The 17,766-nt window shown below is 39.8% G+C and overlaps 1 protein-coding gene across 2 annotated transcripts in view; it reads right to left on the bottom strand.

Moving 5' to 3' along the window:
• Nucleotides 1–17,766, bottom strand: part of ITPK1 (inositol-tetrakisphosphate 1-kinase) — a 155,767-nt gene that overhangs the window by 70,656 nt on the left and 67,345 nt on the right. For both annotated transcript variants that reach the window (XM_062576991.1, XM_062576992.1), the window contains one exon: nucleotides 7,413–7,538. In XM_062576991.1, coding sequence (XP_062432975.1) covers nucleotides 7,413–7,538 — 126 coding nt within the window. The remainder of the gene's footprint in view (nucleotides 1–7,412; nucleotides 7,539–17,766) is intronic.

Genomic DNA, 17,766 nt, shown 5'->3' on the forward strand with positions numbered 1-17,766 from the left:
TGAGGTAGTCATGTCAAGCAGTATTACAGTTCAATTTTCTTTCTTTTAAGAAGGCAGGAATTGAAGCATTAGCAAGTGAAAGGGCTCCTTGGGGACTATGCCTCTTCCCACCTGACTTCTCTCCCATATTCCTCTGGTCAAGAGGGAACCAGCAAGGACTGTAATAGTTTTTATCAAACAACAAATAATCTATGCTCAAACAGCCTAGACTAGCACTACTGTGGGTAGAATGGTAGAATTATTATCGTTTCTACCCTCCTCCCAAAATAAGTGTCCTATGAATCAAATGGAAAGATTTCTTTACTTCAAAGGGTCATTTTCATGCACTTCACAAGATGCTGCATGAGATCATCTTTTCAGCTTTGGATGAGATCACTAAGTAGTCATTATTTAATCTTCAATGCAACAGAAAACAACTTGCACCTGCCAATACTCTCCTGTGGAATTGCAGTCCAGATTACATCCAAATGACACAAGGACCTCAAAGCTCAGCCCTAAAGGTTGTCCTAGCAGCCAGCAACTCCCCCTGGCCATTTTCAGAATCTGCTTTAACAATTATTACTTTTTTTTTTTTTTAAAGCAATTGAGGACAATCAAACATCAAGAGAAAAGGGCATGCTAAGAGGCTTCCTAATCTATCGGTACTCCGCAGCAAACCACAGCACAATTTTTCACAGACTCCAGAGGGCAAGCACGCAGACTGATGTAAATGGGAAGCCAGTTTCCTACTCAGCTCTCATGGGAGACTATCTAGGCCTTTACAATACAGCTTAAAAAAATAATTTTTCCAAAGGTCATAAATGTAGCTTGGCAGAGAGTTCCTCCTCTCGCAGGCAAGGATGCCTTGCACTCCGCTTCCTGGCAGATAGCTTTATAGAGACAACAGTAAGACAAGTGCCAGGTTTTACCTCGCTGTTACATTTATATCCAATAGCAAGAAAATTAGCATCATGAGTTGATAGATAGACCGTGCCTGGTCTGCTCAAGATAATCAGGTTTTTTAGGTCAATTTAATAAACAATAAGGGAATCAAACTATTTCCACTTGCATGCAGGTGCCAGAAATACCACAATGCTTATGCTAGGTCACACACACAGAAGCAGTTCTCTTCCAAAGTTGTCTATTTTCTAAGTTGCTCATTGATTTTAATTGAAAATAAAATCAAACAAAGCAAAACAAAAAATACTTTATAAAAAGTGGATTATTACAAATGATTTCTTCTAAGGAACACACACCTTACCTAATTTCTAATAGTTCTCAATACTCCTAAAAAAAATAATATAGCAGAGACACAGATGGGTAGTAATCTCCCCTGCATCCAAGACAACGTGAGAGTACACACCCTTCAAGCACACTCTGCCACGTGTTTCAGTACTGCTGAAACAGCCCACTGCTCTGTCAGCTCATGGGTACATGTTTTACCAGCCAGCCAGTGAAAACTTCCTGCATGCAAGCGACAAGAGGCTATACCCAGCTAGCAGAAGCCCTACACATAGCAGAAGCCCACAACCTGGTTTCACAGGGGTTAGGCTATCATTCAAAAATGTGCTCACATGGGTCCCTGCTGTCTATTCTAGAAAAGGAACTTCTCTCATTTTGGAAGGTGCTGGGAGAGGTTACAACTCCATATCCAAAGTCAGAAATACATATAGTCCAGAAGTGGAAAGTCTAGTTTCACTACACTACATGATTGTGGACAGGTCATCCACTCTGCTGTGATGAAGAACTCCCTATTTGTGAAGAAAAATGATTACATCAGACAGAGTGATTACTGCAACCTGCTCTGTAAATCAGATGTAATCACAGCTACTACAAATTCATATCAGAGTTCCACTCAGAAACAAAACAAATAGGTTTATTTTCCTGTGACAGTCATTCTTAGCTGCCATAAAGAGTTCTTTCAATTAATCTCAAAAGGAAGTTATTACCATTTTCTCTAATTTAGAACTTGCAAAAAAAAAACACACTTGGGGATGGAAATGGGATGGGCAAAATCATGTAATGAAATGGTGGAAAGGGAAGTGACTGAACCATAGGACAGAAGCCCCTTCTAATGCTATATGCATTAGGTTGCACTTACTTGCAGGAAGATGACATTATACACAACAAGAATAGATGTATTAGATAATAAAGTGTTTACTGAACAACCAAGAACTAATGACAGGGAGAGAAGAAAGAACATCAAGTTCTCCGCTAACATTCTTGGCTTTTTTAATATTTTCATTTGTGGTTAAATTTAATATTCCTAAAAATGAAGGCCTTGAAGGCACTAGCCAGCTGGATCCAAGCATTTCGCAAGAAAAATTAGACAAGTTTTTTAGTGCAGCCCTGCAACAGACTTTCTAGAACCTATCTGGCCAAAGCTTGCTGTTGTGAGCAAAGCAATGCTAAAATGGAACTAGGCAAAATGTTGAAAAGGGAACTGTTTCTTTTAAGAGACTGACACTACTGTCACCTGTGACATGAAATGAATTATGAAAATTTAGAGGTGATTTCAAAACACGAACAGGCTTCATCATTTGTCCTCTGCCCAGAAGATGCCAATATAAGATAATACTTGGTATCCATAGGGTGTTCTTCACTCAAGTTATTTCTTTCTCATACAAAAGCAGTTAGTTCAACTGCATTTACTAATCAAGTGAAGAGGCAGGGAATTATTTCTTCTCCATCCAACTTGCTGAGACACTTATCCTCCGTTCCATCTGCCTCTCCTACTTGAGCTCTGGAGGAAAAATATAAAGAATGTACTTCTGCAGACAGTGGTTTTCTGATGATAAATGTCTTTATCGATTAACAGGCAAGTAAAGGGTTCTCTGGCTTACATGTTGCATATGTATCAGACATGGGAGGAATACCATTGCTTTCTACAACACGTAACACAGGATCCAACTGTATATTAGCAGAATAAATGACTTCAGATTTCCCACCAACAGCAAATTAGCTTCATAAGAATCAAAGTACCACTTCAGCACTGGTATTTACAGGAAAACTAAGCAGTCCTTTACTAAGAAAGAGAGACTCATTTATGAAATGGAGACAGTGAGCTGAGGCACAGAAAGACATAAGCATTCTACAGCAACAGAGATGGGAACAGACTAGAGAACTGAATTTCAGCCCTATTATCTAGTCTCTGAACAGTTATTTCTGTTTTGGTTTACCATAACCTAAACCTATTATAGGTTTATATAAACCTATTATAGGTTTTATATAAACCTATAACCTGTTACAGCCTAACCTGTTTCCCATTTGTTCTCCATTTAGAAGACAGGAGACATGTCTGCAAAAACACCTAGGGAAACAGAATGCTCTTGTGCTATGTAGATATTTAAATCACTTTATCACTATGTAAATCCTACAGAAAGAATCAGACATCCCATGTCAAGTAGTTCATATCTCTGTCAGTACTCTCCACAACTCCCCAAGATCAATGCCTGTTCTCACCTCCACACATTAGTCAACATCTTGCAAGAAGCATATCCCTGGTCCAAATCAATGACCTGATAGGCCGCAAGACATTAAGGCCAAAATGCTAAAAAAAAATTCAGGCACATGAAACAGGAGACATGACGCTAATATAGATTAACTTGGGAAAGAGTATGGGAGAAAAGAACTGGGACAGGAAACATTAGCTAGCATTAAAACTAAGATTCATTTGTCCCAGATCCTAAGGAATATTTCTTGCTGACTTTCTTTTGTAGTCCACAAAAATAAATAAATAAATAAATAAATCTATGACTTCCAACATTAACAAAGGTAGCAAGAACTGAAGCAGAGTGCTACGAAACAATAAAGCACAGGAATAAACTACTACGTCCTCTTTTACTTGGGTCACCTTGAACATGATGACACTCTTGATTCATTATTTCTAATGGGAGGGGAAGGAGAGGCAAGACTGAATTGTTGAACCTGCACAAAAGGCTATACTTGAATAGGAGATAAAGTAGGATTTTAGGGCAATATGAGTTTTCTTGTTAGCTTTTCTTAAGGCAATGATTTAAAACTGTTCAAAGTAAGTTGCTCCAGTCTTTTAATAAAGAAGGAATTAACTAGCCTAAGACATGCGAGAATACTTCAGTGAATTCACTGTAGGACATGGACATTACATCTTGGAAAAGGGCAGCTGGGGTGATACAGAAGCACAGTTCAGTGCCTCTGAACCTTGATCAAGGGCACAACTCGAAAGGTTAACCATTCAGGAATGACAGAGAGGCACGTACGTTAATAGATGGCAGCTGCCTACAGGTATATAAATGGGAGGGGTCCCAGTGTCATATACCACAGTACACCGGATCTGAATACAACGTATTTCTCAGCTGTTCTGAAATGAGGCAACCCAAGTGAGACTTGTCAGCAATAGCAAAAGCTGTAATATTGCTCAAGTGAGAATTCCCCGTAAATCAGAGGTCTGTAACCTTTTTTGATTTGTGTATGTCTAAAAATTACCATTGAGACTGCGGCAGAGAAGTCGCAAGACTTCTGGGAGTAGGCTTGTTTTTCTTCACTGGTTTAGCCGACCCCTTAATGATAGTCAAGGGATCCCCTCCTCACTTGCCCCCCACTCTTCCTGCGGTCCAGGGCTTAAGAAGTGTGACAGCAAACAGCCGTTAAAAATACACTTAAACCAAAGATCAGTTCGGCTCTAACCCAGAATTCAGGTTTACAGACTAACACGCTCTAAGAGGGCATTCCTGTAAGGGCAGTGAGCTCCTGAGGCCAGCAAAGATAGCTCTAAGTACACAGGTCAGACTTACCCTATAGGGTTAAAAACAGCACCAGCTGAGGAGCTGGTAGAACGGAAGCGATAAAGAAAGCTTAAATACTGTGATCAGGAGATCAAGGTAGCGAAACTGATGCCATCGCCCACGACAGCAGCACACAGATTTGATGACTCAAATAGAAATTTATGATTTCAGGTAGTTTCGCCATACTTACAAACAGGGACTCCTGTCCTCCTCCTTCCAATATACATTTTGTAAAAAAAATGTGGAAATTTGAGACCTCTGCAGTAAGCATGTGTGTGACAAAACTAAATTATATTTTACTTTCTGAAAAAAAAATGCAAACTGCGCTATATAGAATACCTTTTTCACAACAAAAAGCTTAGAAAATGGAAATAGTATCCTCCCCATATGTTTCTTAATATCATGCTGTATTACCTGTTATATGCAAGTTTGGTCTTCTGTACTAAACATTTATCATTTCTAGAAGTTTAAAGTAGTAGTTTCATTTCAAATAGTCTGTGGTTAAAAAAATTTATTGCTCTACTTATTATTTGAAATAAGATATTTTAACTTATACAGTTTTGAAGAATCTGAGAATTTTAGGAGAAATTTTGGGTGGGTTTGTTTCTTGTTGAAAAAGGAGTTGGTTGCCTGTTGGGTTTTTTCCTCCCCATATCGGAAACTGTTTTTAATAACTGTTTATTAGGCCCTCGCATCTCTAATCAGGTTATAATTCTTCTGTTCTATGCACTACCAAAAAAGATACAAAGAACAAGTCACTGAGCTAAAAAATAAATATATATTACTTATCTCTCACAACTCTCAGAATTTATCATACATGCTCATTTGATTAAAAAAAATCTATCATTCTCACTGAGGTTTTCTAACTTAAATAGCTTTTAAACAGAAGCTTCAAGATTTAATCCGTACAAAAACAATGGATTAAGTTAAATGATAAAAAAGTACACAGAATAATGTCAAGATATCATATCATCATTACTTTCCGAATTTGTGAGGGCAAGGGGTTGAGCTTTAGCAGGTCATTTTACCCCTCATGGCATTCCAAGCGTGCAGAGGCTGTCACGCAGACAAGAGAACAGCCCATTACACTCTCAGCCAAAGCTAAATACTCTACCCTGCTTCATACTGAACTTAGCCTTGGTAGTTAAATACAGCGTTAGCAAAATACCTCCTCTGTGCTTACTGCTCTTTTCTCCAGACCTTAGATATCTGCAAAGCTAAAAATGCATGATCATAAGCTATTGAATACAGTGAAACAAAGTAAAGTTCTTACTGTATTAAAAATATTCAACATCCAATGAAGAAACTTCCACTGAATAAAAGAAACAGGTTTCAGATACTAATTGCGCTGCCACACACTAATTGTTCTTGCAGAAGTTCCCCATCAGCATATGCTCCAGGGAACAAGGGAGGAGCTGCAGGATTATACAGTTATCACTGTGCATCATAAAACTCGGCCTTCGGGAACACACGCAGCGCAGTAAGGACTGGGAATCAGGCTTTCATGAGTTTTAATCAGCTGTGGCCAAGCCAACATGCGTGTACTTTCCCCTCTTTGGTCGTCAGTTTTTCCCGTTTATAGGATGGGCGCATTGTGAAAACAAATTATTTAGTGGTTGAAATACTGAAAGACAGTGAGCACTAGCAGAAAGTTCCTTAAGTCTATTGGAACCTGTCTAGTTTCTTCAGCCATTTACGAGTTTTGAGTGCTGTGGGTAGTGGATGCCTGTGCTATTTAGCGATCAATAGTCACCTACTATTCAGAGAGCTGGTGCCAGAGGGTCAGACCCACAAGTCAAATCTTTTCATCTCCTGTGCAGGTTTGAATAATACATAGGTGGGAAGAAGTAGAAAAGCTTCGCAACTAGAGCAAAGAGAATATTTTCTCCATGAAGTAAAATATTTTCTGTGTTACCAGTAACACAACATTAAGTAAATCAAATAGAACATTATTTCCTGAGAAAGCAAAGTCAAAACTGCAAAATTTATGAGAGGTTTTTCCATCTGATGTAAGCATATTTCACAAAGGTATGAAAGTATTTTATTTAATTTTGCTTCTCACTGAAAGAGAAAAAAAAAAAAAGATATGTCTTTGATCAAAGCCATCCATCTTCTAAAACGGTGAGTTCATCAACATTCAGCCTACTGATAGGAATCCTTCAGAAAAACAGTTCACTAAGCCCTTGGCTTGATTTCTGATCTACACTGTAAACTTGACGGGGGGAAAAATAGAACAGGATTCTCAGCACTACAGGAGACACACTCTGAGCAGCCTTGACATTACAGATATTAGTATTCCTAAAACAGGAAAAAACTAGATAGGTTTGTCCCAGGTTAATTTAGTAGCTTTTGTCATGGAGAGATGCATGGAGAACCCTGTGAACAACTGCTCCTCTTTGTGGATGGCACTGCTGCACGTGAAATGACAGCAGAACAACCACAGGTGGGAAACCAGCTGTTACCTAACTTACTAGTACACCGTAAAAACTATCCAAAGTTACAAGTCCGTCTTAGACTGACAAAACTATTTTTGCCAGAGCTCTCAACTGCAGAGCAGCACTATGCCAGAGAGCTCTTTTCAAACATCATTAACTACACAGAAAAGGGATTGAATTTGCTGTACCAAGTTCACCTTCCTGCTCAAATGAAAAAGGTCTAAAAATCACTTACCTGGAACCTGTGAACCAGCTCCAGTGACTGGCTGTCATTCTGGTCTGCTTCAAGGATGACATCTGTCAGTTTATGTATGATTACATCCAAAGGGCCCTGATCTTCAATAGGTTTGGTAAGGTCAAGCTGAAGGAACAGAGAGAAACCTTACATTAATACATGGAGGATCTGAGCTTTTGCTTCTGTCATTGTTCCTGCTGTTTCAATTCAGTTATGCTGTTTCCCCAAGGTGCAAGGTGATGCCCTACACTGAGGGCATTTACTTTACATACCAGCTTTATTTTGTGTGTTACTATAACCTCACTCACCCAAATCCCTCAGAATATGCATTTCATTGGCTGTCAGACCATAAATAAATAAATAAATATCAGGTTTTATGCAAATGTCTCAGCAGGTTAGATCTCATTTCTTTAACGAGCAACAAAGTCATTGCCAAGCATCTTTTATCCAAAGGTTTTTCCACACTTCTTGTCTGTTCCGAGCCAGTATTCCCCTCATTCAGCTCTCTTCCCCTTATTTAACATATCCTTGCAAACGGAACGAGCCACCAGAGACTAACATCACTAATAAAAGGAGCACCTACTGTGTCCTTTACTGAATGATGGCAGAAAACAGCACCCAGGACAGTAATGCAGGCACATAAAAGCAAGTGACTCAGGATCTTTGCAAATTCATCTGCTGAGAGACAACTATTTAACTGGTGAGGAGTGCAGTTCCCAGAGCACAGCTAACCTGAAGGCAGGTACCGATGAGACAGGAGGATAGGAGCCCAAGCACCAATAAAATTAGAACAGTTGAGATCTAGCATCACCAGCTGCTGATCTAGCCAATCCATGCAGCTCAAACGCAGTTCTCAAAAAACTACTCTTAAATGGGTTAGGCTTCCTTGAGCAGAATAACTGAAGTTAACTGTGAAGCAAAAGCAAAACTGAAAGAATATCATTATTCCTAACAGAGGCTATCTTCGCTAGCATGTATACTCTAAGCTCCTACTAATAGTTATAGGTTGTGGTACTAACATTATCTTAGAAATACTTACATAGATCTTAATGCGACTGGAAAACACTTTATATCTCTTCTGAGACTAATAGAAGCCCTGCTTCCAAGTGTACAGTGAACTCTCTGTATGCCAAGATTATGTAATGGGGAAAGATAAACAAGGCAGACTTGATGTTGAAAGGGGAATGCCTAGTGATAATGTTAAACTGTGGCTGAGTGAGGAGGTCCACAGAAGGTCTAGCTCTGCAAGCACTTTCACTTTTACTCCCATGAGTAGTGCAGTAGCAAGGCTAAGGGCAAACTTAAAAGCCTGCAGAATCAACACAAAATGAACTGAGATGCAGCTTAGCTAAAGATGTGAAAGGAGATGATCTACTTCTGCATCCAAGTTCCAGAAAATCAGTTAATATCTTTAAAATAAACTTCAGGTGACCACACTGCTATTCTTGACTTTTCTTCAGCTGCTGACCATCACAGCTGGATAGAAACAGCAACATAAAGGGTCTGTTTATCTGGGTCAGAATAGACCCAGAAATGTGAATTAATTTGTTTTCAGGACTTGGAAAACAGTGAGAAGCAAATAAGTATTTGAGATTGGTTATTCCTCTACATTCTTACTGCATCTGTAGCTCAGTCTGCAAGGAAACATTCAGAAAACAGGAAAACAGCCCTCCCTTTCAGCCTTGACCTAGGAACAGAAATAAGCCTTCAAGGCATATCCAGGCATTCTGAGCACAGTGTTTTCCAGAAACATAAAAAACTATGCAAGATAACTTCTCCATGGTAGTTGTGTCAGCTAAAACCAATAGGCATACTGTGAAAATGAAAACAAAATGCACCTACTACGCAAATTAGAAAGCATTAAAAAGGGCCCCTGTAACAGTGAACTGTTTCCTCCTTCATAAAGGAAACAATATCAGAAATTACAGCAAGATTACTTAAACGAGCACACCAACGCAGCTCTTCTGGTAGGAAATTCAGTGATCGCTTCAGTCGGCTCAACTGGACAGCAGGTACGTTTCAACCACACAAACATACAGCTGGATCCAGTATTTTGTGGACTGGAAGATCAAACCGTAAGAATAAGTTCTCTGTGTTGTAGGCCACACTGTGGCAAGCAAACATTTCTAAGCTATGCAGAACTTGGAAGTGTTCCACCTTCCTTTTATATATTAAGGGGGGGGGGGGGAAGAAGAAGAAAAGTTGTTGGGAGAGCAGAGGAAATGCCTTTTCAAGTGGAATACTGGACCCAATCGCAAGACCATGAAAGTACAGTGCAAAATTTGTGATGGCCCTCTGCTGAGACAAACACTGATTCATTGTTTATCATCAGCTGGAATTTGAGCCCTCCAACTTCCTTTCTCTTTCAGCATCTCTCTCCCTCCAAACAGTCTTTGCATTTGACAAGATCACCCATAGGTTTGTTTTTGAACAGAACTAACACCATAGCAACAGAAGTGAGAGAAAAGATTTATCAGCCCTAGCTTGGAAAACACTGAGATATGGATATGGTTTGTTTTCTTTTATGAAGTAGGCTATATCCTATGTTTCCTACTCTTCTCTTTGAGAAAACTGAAAACTTTGTTACTTGTCACCAAAACACAGCAGAAACTAGGTGAATGACATGCAGATGGCCTGTCAAAGCTGTGCGCAGAACACAATTTATAGAAAGTGCCCGATAAGGCATATGCCTTCCCAGGTATTACAAAGCCATTTACCGAACAACCACGAGATATATGCTCTTATACATACCTGCCTGTAACTAGACTGCTGACCTTGTAAGGAAAGTCTGGAGTTAAAAAATACTCCTAGCTTAGAAACGTCGTGGCTGCCCCCCACAGCCCTCCTAGAGCATCTTTTGGAGAGCAAGCAGCAAACACAAGCTCTGTCTCTGCCCTGCTTTTCCCTTCCCCTCTTCTTCTCTCCTCTACACACAGCCAACGCATTACCCAAATCATTACACAGGAGAGGAAAAAAATTTATTTCCATTAAGTGTAATTTGTTTAAAGTTTTAGAGTTGTTTTTCTCCAGAACACTGGCAGTCCATCTATGTTGTAGGGACAGGACAAATGCCTGGCAGAATGCCAGGACTTTCTATTGGTCCCAACTGTAATCCCACATGCATGCGTTTCTGGAAGCCATGTTTAAAAATAAAACTATGTCCAAGATAAAAAAAAAATAAAATTAAAAAAAAATTTGGATTTGTTCACTAAGAAAAACCCAAACAACTGCAAATGTAGGATTTAGGAAAAAAAATATCATTTATCTAAATGATTAAAAATAGTTTTGTGGTTTTTATTTTATTCAGTGTTCCCAGTACACATTATAACCACTGTATTTCAGAATCTGGCTCAGCTGGATTTGTTTTTTCTTTTAAAGCTCTTCTTCAGAAATAGTTTTTGGATTATCATTTGTATGAAATGAATTCTTAATGCCAACCTGTTCTGCTCTCTGAAATGAAGATAAGATCTGTCTATTGCTACATCTCTGGGGAATTCACAACACAGAGGGAGATTTCCATTTATCCTCACTTTTCTAGTGAAATATTTTCATTAAAATAAACACAAAAAACAACCAAAAAAAAAAACCCCAAACAAATCTACTGTTTAAGCATTTTGCTCCCAGTCTTGAAATGGATAGCAAATATCACTTGCCAGAACGCTCACTGTTAGGGTTTGCTTTGTTTCATTTATTTGTTCTGCTGTTCAGGACCAACAGAACAGGAATATGTGACCTCTCCGTAACAGTCTGTCTTGCTGCAGAGGACAAAACTTGATGAATCTTTCGCCCAAAGGAAGTGAACAAAAGTAAGCAGAAAAACATCAGAAATCATAGGTTTCTTCTGAGCCTTCTCACAAGGCAGATCAAAGATTAAATCTTCAGGACCACCTGGGTTGGGCACCTGACATTACCTTGGGTGTTGGAAGAGTTAGTAAATGCCACAAAAGGGAAAGAATCAGTCTAATTTTCTTTCTCTTCCTGTAAAGACTTTTCAATGCTCTGCAATGTGTTTTCATAAATCAGAGTCCAAAAGTTTGTGGTAATTTAACTATTTTCTGGCACCAAATGCTCCTTCCTGTGAACAAGGCATATAACACCAGCCTGACATGGTCTCTCTGCAACTTGGCTCATGAGGCTGTGTATGGATTTCTCTACATAAGTGCATTATGCACATATTCAGTTAAGGCTGCACTGACCCCAAAATGTTTGGAGTTTATTTCAGGCTCAATTCAGTTTATTAAATTCCATTGCATCCAGGTCTTCAGATTATCAGTCATCATCTTCCTCTTCTCTGTCTTCATCAAGAACACTTATGTCAAAAGTTTTTTAAAACAAAGTATTTAAAATTATCCCCTTCTCCCTCAAACCAAGCCCTAGTATTTAGCTTCACTGTGTATCAGTTTTGCAAGTCATAACAGGGGGGTGGGGGAATTAGTGAGCTTCAGGCTGAAAATCCAAGTTTTCAAGGAGCTGAAAATTGACAGCTGATGTAGCTGTATATGGTGTTCTCTCCCCAAAAAGCTCAGGGACACAAGCCTCTAAAATATTTCACAATTGTGCGGGAGAGGAAAGAGTAAGTAAAATATCAGTAGTGCCAGGTTTACTGTTTTGACTTATTGAAAAAGGAAAAAAAATATACAAGATAATCTAATCATAGGAGAGCTGGGCTTGTATTTGAAAAGGGAGAGGTGCGGAAATCAAGAAAAGGGAGAGGTGCGGAAATCAAGAAAAGGGCTGGGTGCATCTGTCTGTGTGATTATCTATGTCTCACAGGAACGGATAATCTGGAACAGCTACAGAATAAGATGACTTGGAAGCCCCCTGCTTTTCTTATAAATCAAGGGAAAAAACAAAGGATCCAACAACTCTGGCTCATTCTCTTCTGGTGAACAAAGTCCTAGGGAGCTGTCTCGTCCTGTCCCTCTTCTGGGATGACATTCCCACAAACCCCACTGTCAGTTCTACCTAAGTACCAAAGTGACAAGCAACTCCAAGCTGAAGCCCACGGAAGGTGACAAAACATTTATTAAAACATCATGAGAAAAGGCATTCTGTTATCTAGTAGACTAAACACAGGTATTTTTACCGATATGTAGGCTTTCCATATCTTCTAAAACATTTACACTTTCCAAGTAAATATTAAAACATTTAAATATTTAAGAATTCCTCTTCATCTCTGTGACCAAGCCAGAAGATTATCTCAGCTTTCCTCATGCAAAACTAGCTCAACTATTCAGTGCTTGCTGCTGCTGGAGCCAAAGGGTACAGAGAGAAAACATAAAACTCTTTGCAACAGAAACACCAATACTGGCCCACTGCAAAGGGCAAACATGAACCCAACCCTCAATGGCAGTAAAGAGAGAGAGTGAAAAGTTCACTAAGAAGATCTATTTTCTCATTGCTTCCCTGCCTTCCCCCAATCACCCATCTCTGGTGCTGAATTAACTTGTACTCTCCTCCACGAATGTCCTGTTGTAGCAGCAGTGGTGGTAATCTGTCACAGGAAATCCGCTGCAGTGCGGAGACTTCCCCCTGCCTGACTCTCTGGCTCTTCCACTCTCCCCTCCAGCTGATGAGGGGAGAGAGCATCACAGCATCGATAGAAACAGTGATATCACTCCAGGAGGAACTCTTTCCTAAGCAGGAAGGAAACACAGCTTGAAAATACTGTAGCTTTTTGCTAGTCTTCTCATAATTAAGGAAATTCAAGATCTGCTGAAGGTCTTGCTGAAGGACTACCACCGTAGGATCAGCCTCTACAGGTTATCTTCTGTTGCCCTGCCCAAGTTAGTTTTAAGGGCATCATCAAAGGAAAATGAAAGGCTGTGCTCACACAGCCTTCGCATGCTGGGACAGGTAGTTCAAACTCTCAGATGCAGACTATATCCCAAGGAGCAAAGTATGCCTAAAGGTGAGGCGCAGTGCAGCAGAGGCTATGAAGCCCTACTGGCTTCCCATTTTCTCAGATATCAAAATTTTAACATGTGAGGAGAAGATTTGGGGGGTTAACAGATTGGTTCTGTGCAATTTCTTGTACGGCTGCCAGAGCCAGTTACTTCGCATTGTTTGCCATTAGCCGCCAGAAAATACATGTGAGCACTTGACACGTTTTCAGTAGTTACACACCACTACTCCCTGACAGCTAGTTACGATCTCCAAAGAGACTGGGAAGCAAGGAGCTACATTCTCCATTAATGATGCAAAGAAAGCTCATAGCTCTTTTAATATAGTATGTACTAACCCACATGGACATCGTTTATGGATTAGTTGGCTAACTACTACGCAAAATGAATAATTCTGCACTTTCAAGGCCTGCAATCAGTTAATCCACCTGGACATTGGCTGGAAATGCCTTATTATACCCTCCTCAGCACTCTTCCCACAGAAGCAAACAGCTAGCAAGTACTACTGTCACTTGCTCAATGGAAGCAACAGTAAAGCCTGATACTCAGTGTGCAGAATAGCTCTGGGAAAAGTAATGGATCTCATTTAGACAAACCTCTCCCACTGCCCCCCTTCTCCCTCCTCATGCATCTGACCCTGGCATATAAACCTCCACTGAACATCACTGCTCTACTAGTCCACGTTATTGTCCCTTCACCTCTTTAAAATGAAACCAGGAAATCCCATGTTTGGGCTGTGACTAGAAGCTCTTCACAGTGAACTTTGCAGCTTTTCTTTTTAATCCAAGAATAGAACTTTGCTACTTATTGTATTCAATTTATAGACCAGTGTTGGGGGGGGAGGTATCTAGAAAGGAAAACATAACTCTGCTTGGCTTATCTCTTTCTTTTACTTTGGCACTTGCAGAAAGTATTTTCCAGAACTTGCAAAGATGCACAGTTGTTTCTGAGCATCACATTAAACAGAGCTCATGTCCCATTAGGGCCTGATTGCAGCCAGCAGATTTTGGTAGGCAAGTGGTTAAGCAACTCAGTCTTTTTCATGGATGGTCTGAAAGGCAACTGCTAGTTTTCAGCACTGCAGGAAGAATAATCAATGCTACTCAAATCCAAAAAAAAAGCCTCTTGCCAAGGGTTTCTTCTGAGGTCACAAATGCTCCTGTGGATTAGAAAGGGCTGCAGCACAAACCCAGAGATTAGCAGAGGAGAAAAGTTGAACAGCAGATGTGTGACACAGGAGGATTAGCACTCCAAAGAAGGAAAGCAAGTTATAGAAATACAAGATCCTGGCTAAAATTCACGGTATGTGTAACCTGCTGCTGAGGCTACCTTGTTATACTGACCTTGTTAACTGCCAAAAAATGTTGTTCACATACATCAGATTTAAAAGTTATATAGGTAACCCCAGTAGGGGGAAGTTATGGGAAAACTATGAAGTGGTTCAGAAAATTTCTGTCTCACTTCTTTCTTTGTCAGCTTTCCAATTCAAAAGCTTTGAATTAAAGACTAGAAAACCTTTTCAAGGAAGATTTCTAATGCTTCTTTGAATGAACTGGGTCATCTCTAGCCCAGTTAATGAATCCACAGCTTTATTATCAACCATGCAGGAGAGCAGGCATTAAAGAAAGAATAGAATGGAGAAGCCATCCACGGAGAACACTCCGCCTAACCCACAATACAGAAATTCTGCAGCACTATAGCCTAAGGAAGCAAAGGGTAGAGCCTCAGAGGCTTTCAGTGCTTAATTATAACATCACGTAAACATCCACTACATAAAAATTTGCCAGTAGACCAAATACATACATATTTTAAATTAGTTGGTATTGAGAAAGTTAAGATGAAGGACAAATATTTCTCTGAAATTTTCTCTTGGACCAGTGCAAACATGCACTGTAAAACATCCCTCCCTATGGCAGTGGGATTAGATCAGTAGAAAAGATGATCTGTAGAGAAACATACATCAGAAAGCCTGGCTACCATCCGGTATGCAGGGAACCGAGGAAGCTCTGATCTGGACCTGCACCACACAGCTCAGGCTCAGGGTAAGGAGAATCCTCGAGTAGCACTTGCCAGACAGTGATAGCGGCAGGTTCTCCTGCATGCATGGCTGCACTTCATGAGGGGCCTTTCACGTCTCTGCTGCGCCTCTCCTTCAAATACAGGTTCCAGATGGCAAGCAGAGAGGCACAGGCAGGCCCTCACCACGCTCTTCACCTGTTAGCAACTAGCACCAGAAATCTGTTTTTCTATAATGTTTCCTATTCTAAAGAGACAGATGATAGCAGATGGATGATAGAGTTGTAAGCAAATACAGGAAGCATCCAGAGCACAGTTAATCCAGTCTGCTCATGAGTTTGACGAATTTATACGGTCTTATTACATACTAGAGGGTTTAAACACATACAGAGAACACAGTGACTGGGTGGAGAGTTTTTATACTCTTTATATTTTAATTTCTTTTTCAGAAGGGATCCTGATTACTTTTGGCTGTGGGGGGAGAAAAGGAATATTTTCCTTAAAAAAAATACCCTCTTTCATCCAAACACAATCTTGTAGTGTTGGCTCACAAACACTAGGTGGCTGGTAATGTTTGTGCAGCTCCAAAGAATAGAGGAGGAAGAGTAGGGAGAAGTACACCAAAATACGACAGAGTAGAAACAGAAGTTTTATAAGGACTTCGTTAACCTAAGGAGGAAATAAAAATAGGTAAGGCTATGTTTAAACCAAAAAAGACCACTTTCAGGCTGATCTATATCATACCGCTATGTTGTACATGCGAAAATCAGAAGAGGTAGATGGTGGCTTTCCATTCCATCCTCTTTCAGTAATTATTTATGGAGGGATGAAATTGTCTTTCAATTACAAAATATTTCTTCAGCTTGAAACCACTGCTCCCAGTAAGAGAAAATGATGAGACTATTCTTTCCAATTTAAAGGCATATAAAACGTTTTAAAACAAGCATGACCACAAAGAAACAATAGCTAGCCCACAATTTCTCAAACTGAGGAGGAAGGGCATGGGTGGAGATCACAGCTTCATAGACCACCTTCTCAAGGACCACACTGCTAGGAAGGTACTGAAAGTAGAGCAGGGAGTGAATCCAGTAGATGACTGGGACAAGAGGAAGGCTCTAACGTGAAGAGCAGAGCAGCGGTTCCCACTCATTGCTTCAGTGAAGATGCTGAGATGGAGAAGCTAAGAACAGAAGTTAACAGCCAACAGTCTGAGCCAGTAACCACAAGGCAGCTCTGCTTTTGCTCTCTATCACATCTAATAGAGTCCTTGCAACCGCTGCATGGCCCAGCCATGCACCAGACATCTTTACCCACTCAGGTGAACTCTTTTCCAAGACAGCACTGGCCCACCAAAACACCTGGGGAATCACTGGTACAGACAGAATATTTTGGGTCAAATTCCCTTTAAACAAGAGGGATAAAAGAAGTCCTGCTTTTACAGTACTGAAAAAGGTTCGTCAATCCCACAGTATTATTTATACAAAGTCAGATATTAATAAAGAAGAGAGAAAAAACAAGAGGAACTGTATCATTCTGGGAGATTAACTTAAATTCAGAAGAACAAATATGAGTACAGAGAATGGTCCAGTTATTTCTGTGCAGGACTACTGATACCTTTTCCAGTCATTATATTAACAAGATGAGATGCCAATGCACCTTAGTACAAAAAGTTATTTTTAAAAATAGTAATAGAAAGAACATTAGATCATGCTGAATTATTTTAAATTATACAATAAACTGGTGTACAACTTGGGCATTTTTTATAATCCCAGGATGAAGGGAAGTAATTAAGTAAAGACAGCTGAGTTGTGAAAAGTTCAAGGATTTGAAAAGTAAAGGCATGACATTTCTTGCAGACATATTAAACAGCAGAATTATTTCAGGTATATGTAGAAAGAGAAAAAAAGTGGAATCTCTGTGCAGCAAGTGAGGGTTTAAGATAATATAGGAATGTCCCCAAAATAACAGGTATTTTGCTGCAATTTTCAGCAAGAATAAGAAAGATGATCACAGAAGCAAGGCAAGATGGCAAACAGAGAAGGGCTGAGATATCAATGAGTATAGTCAAAAAAATAACTCAAGGAATGAGATTCATATCATCTAATTTTAAAGAGTAGATGGCTACACTGTACGTTCTAGGTTCTCCTTGCAGTCAGAGAGAAATAAAGAAATACTTTGAAGTTTTAAACTCATCCAGCTGAGCCTGCTTTAGATATCAATTCTAGGATATGAGTTTGCACCCTAAGTATACTTGACTGGGGAAGCCTAGTTGAGCTACAAAGATGTTAGATGAACCCAAAAGGATTTAATGTGCTCAGGTTCAGGGAAGCAGTTTTCTTCCCGTAATTACACACTTTAAAAAGATCTGAAAAACACAATTCAATTAACCATAATCTGGCATATGAAATCACAGGATGGTGACACAAAGGTTCTAA

Source organism: Rhea pennata, chromosome 5 (assembly GCF_028389875.1).
Source record: "Rhea pennata isolate bPtePen1 chromosome 5, bPtePen1.pri, whole genome shotgun sequence".
Classification (NCBI taxonomy): Eukaryota; Metazoa; Chordata; class Aves; order Rheiformes; family Rheidae; genus Rhea; species Rhea pennata.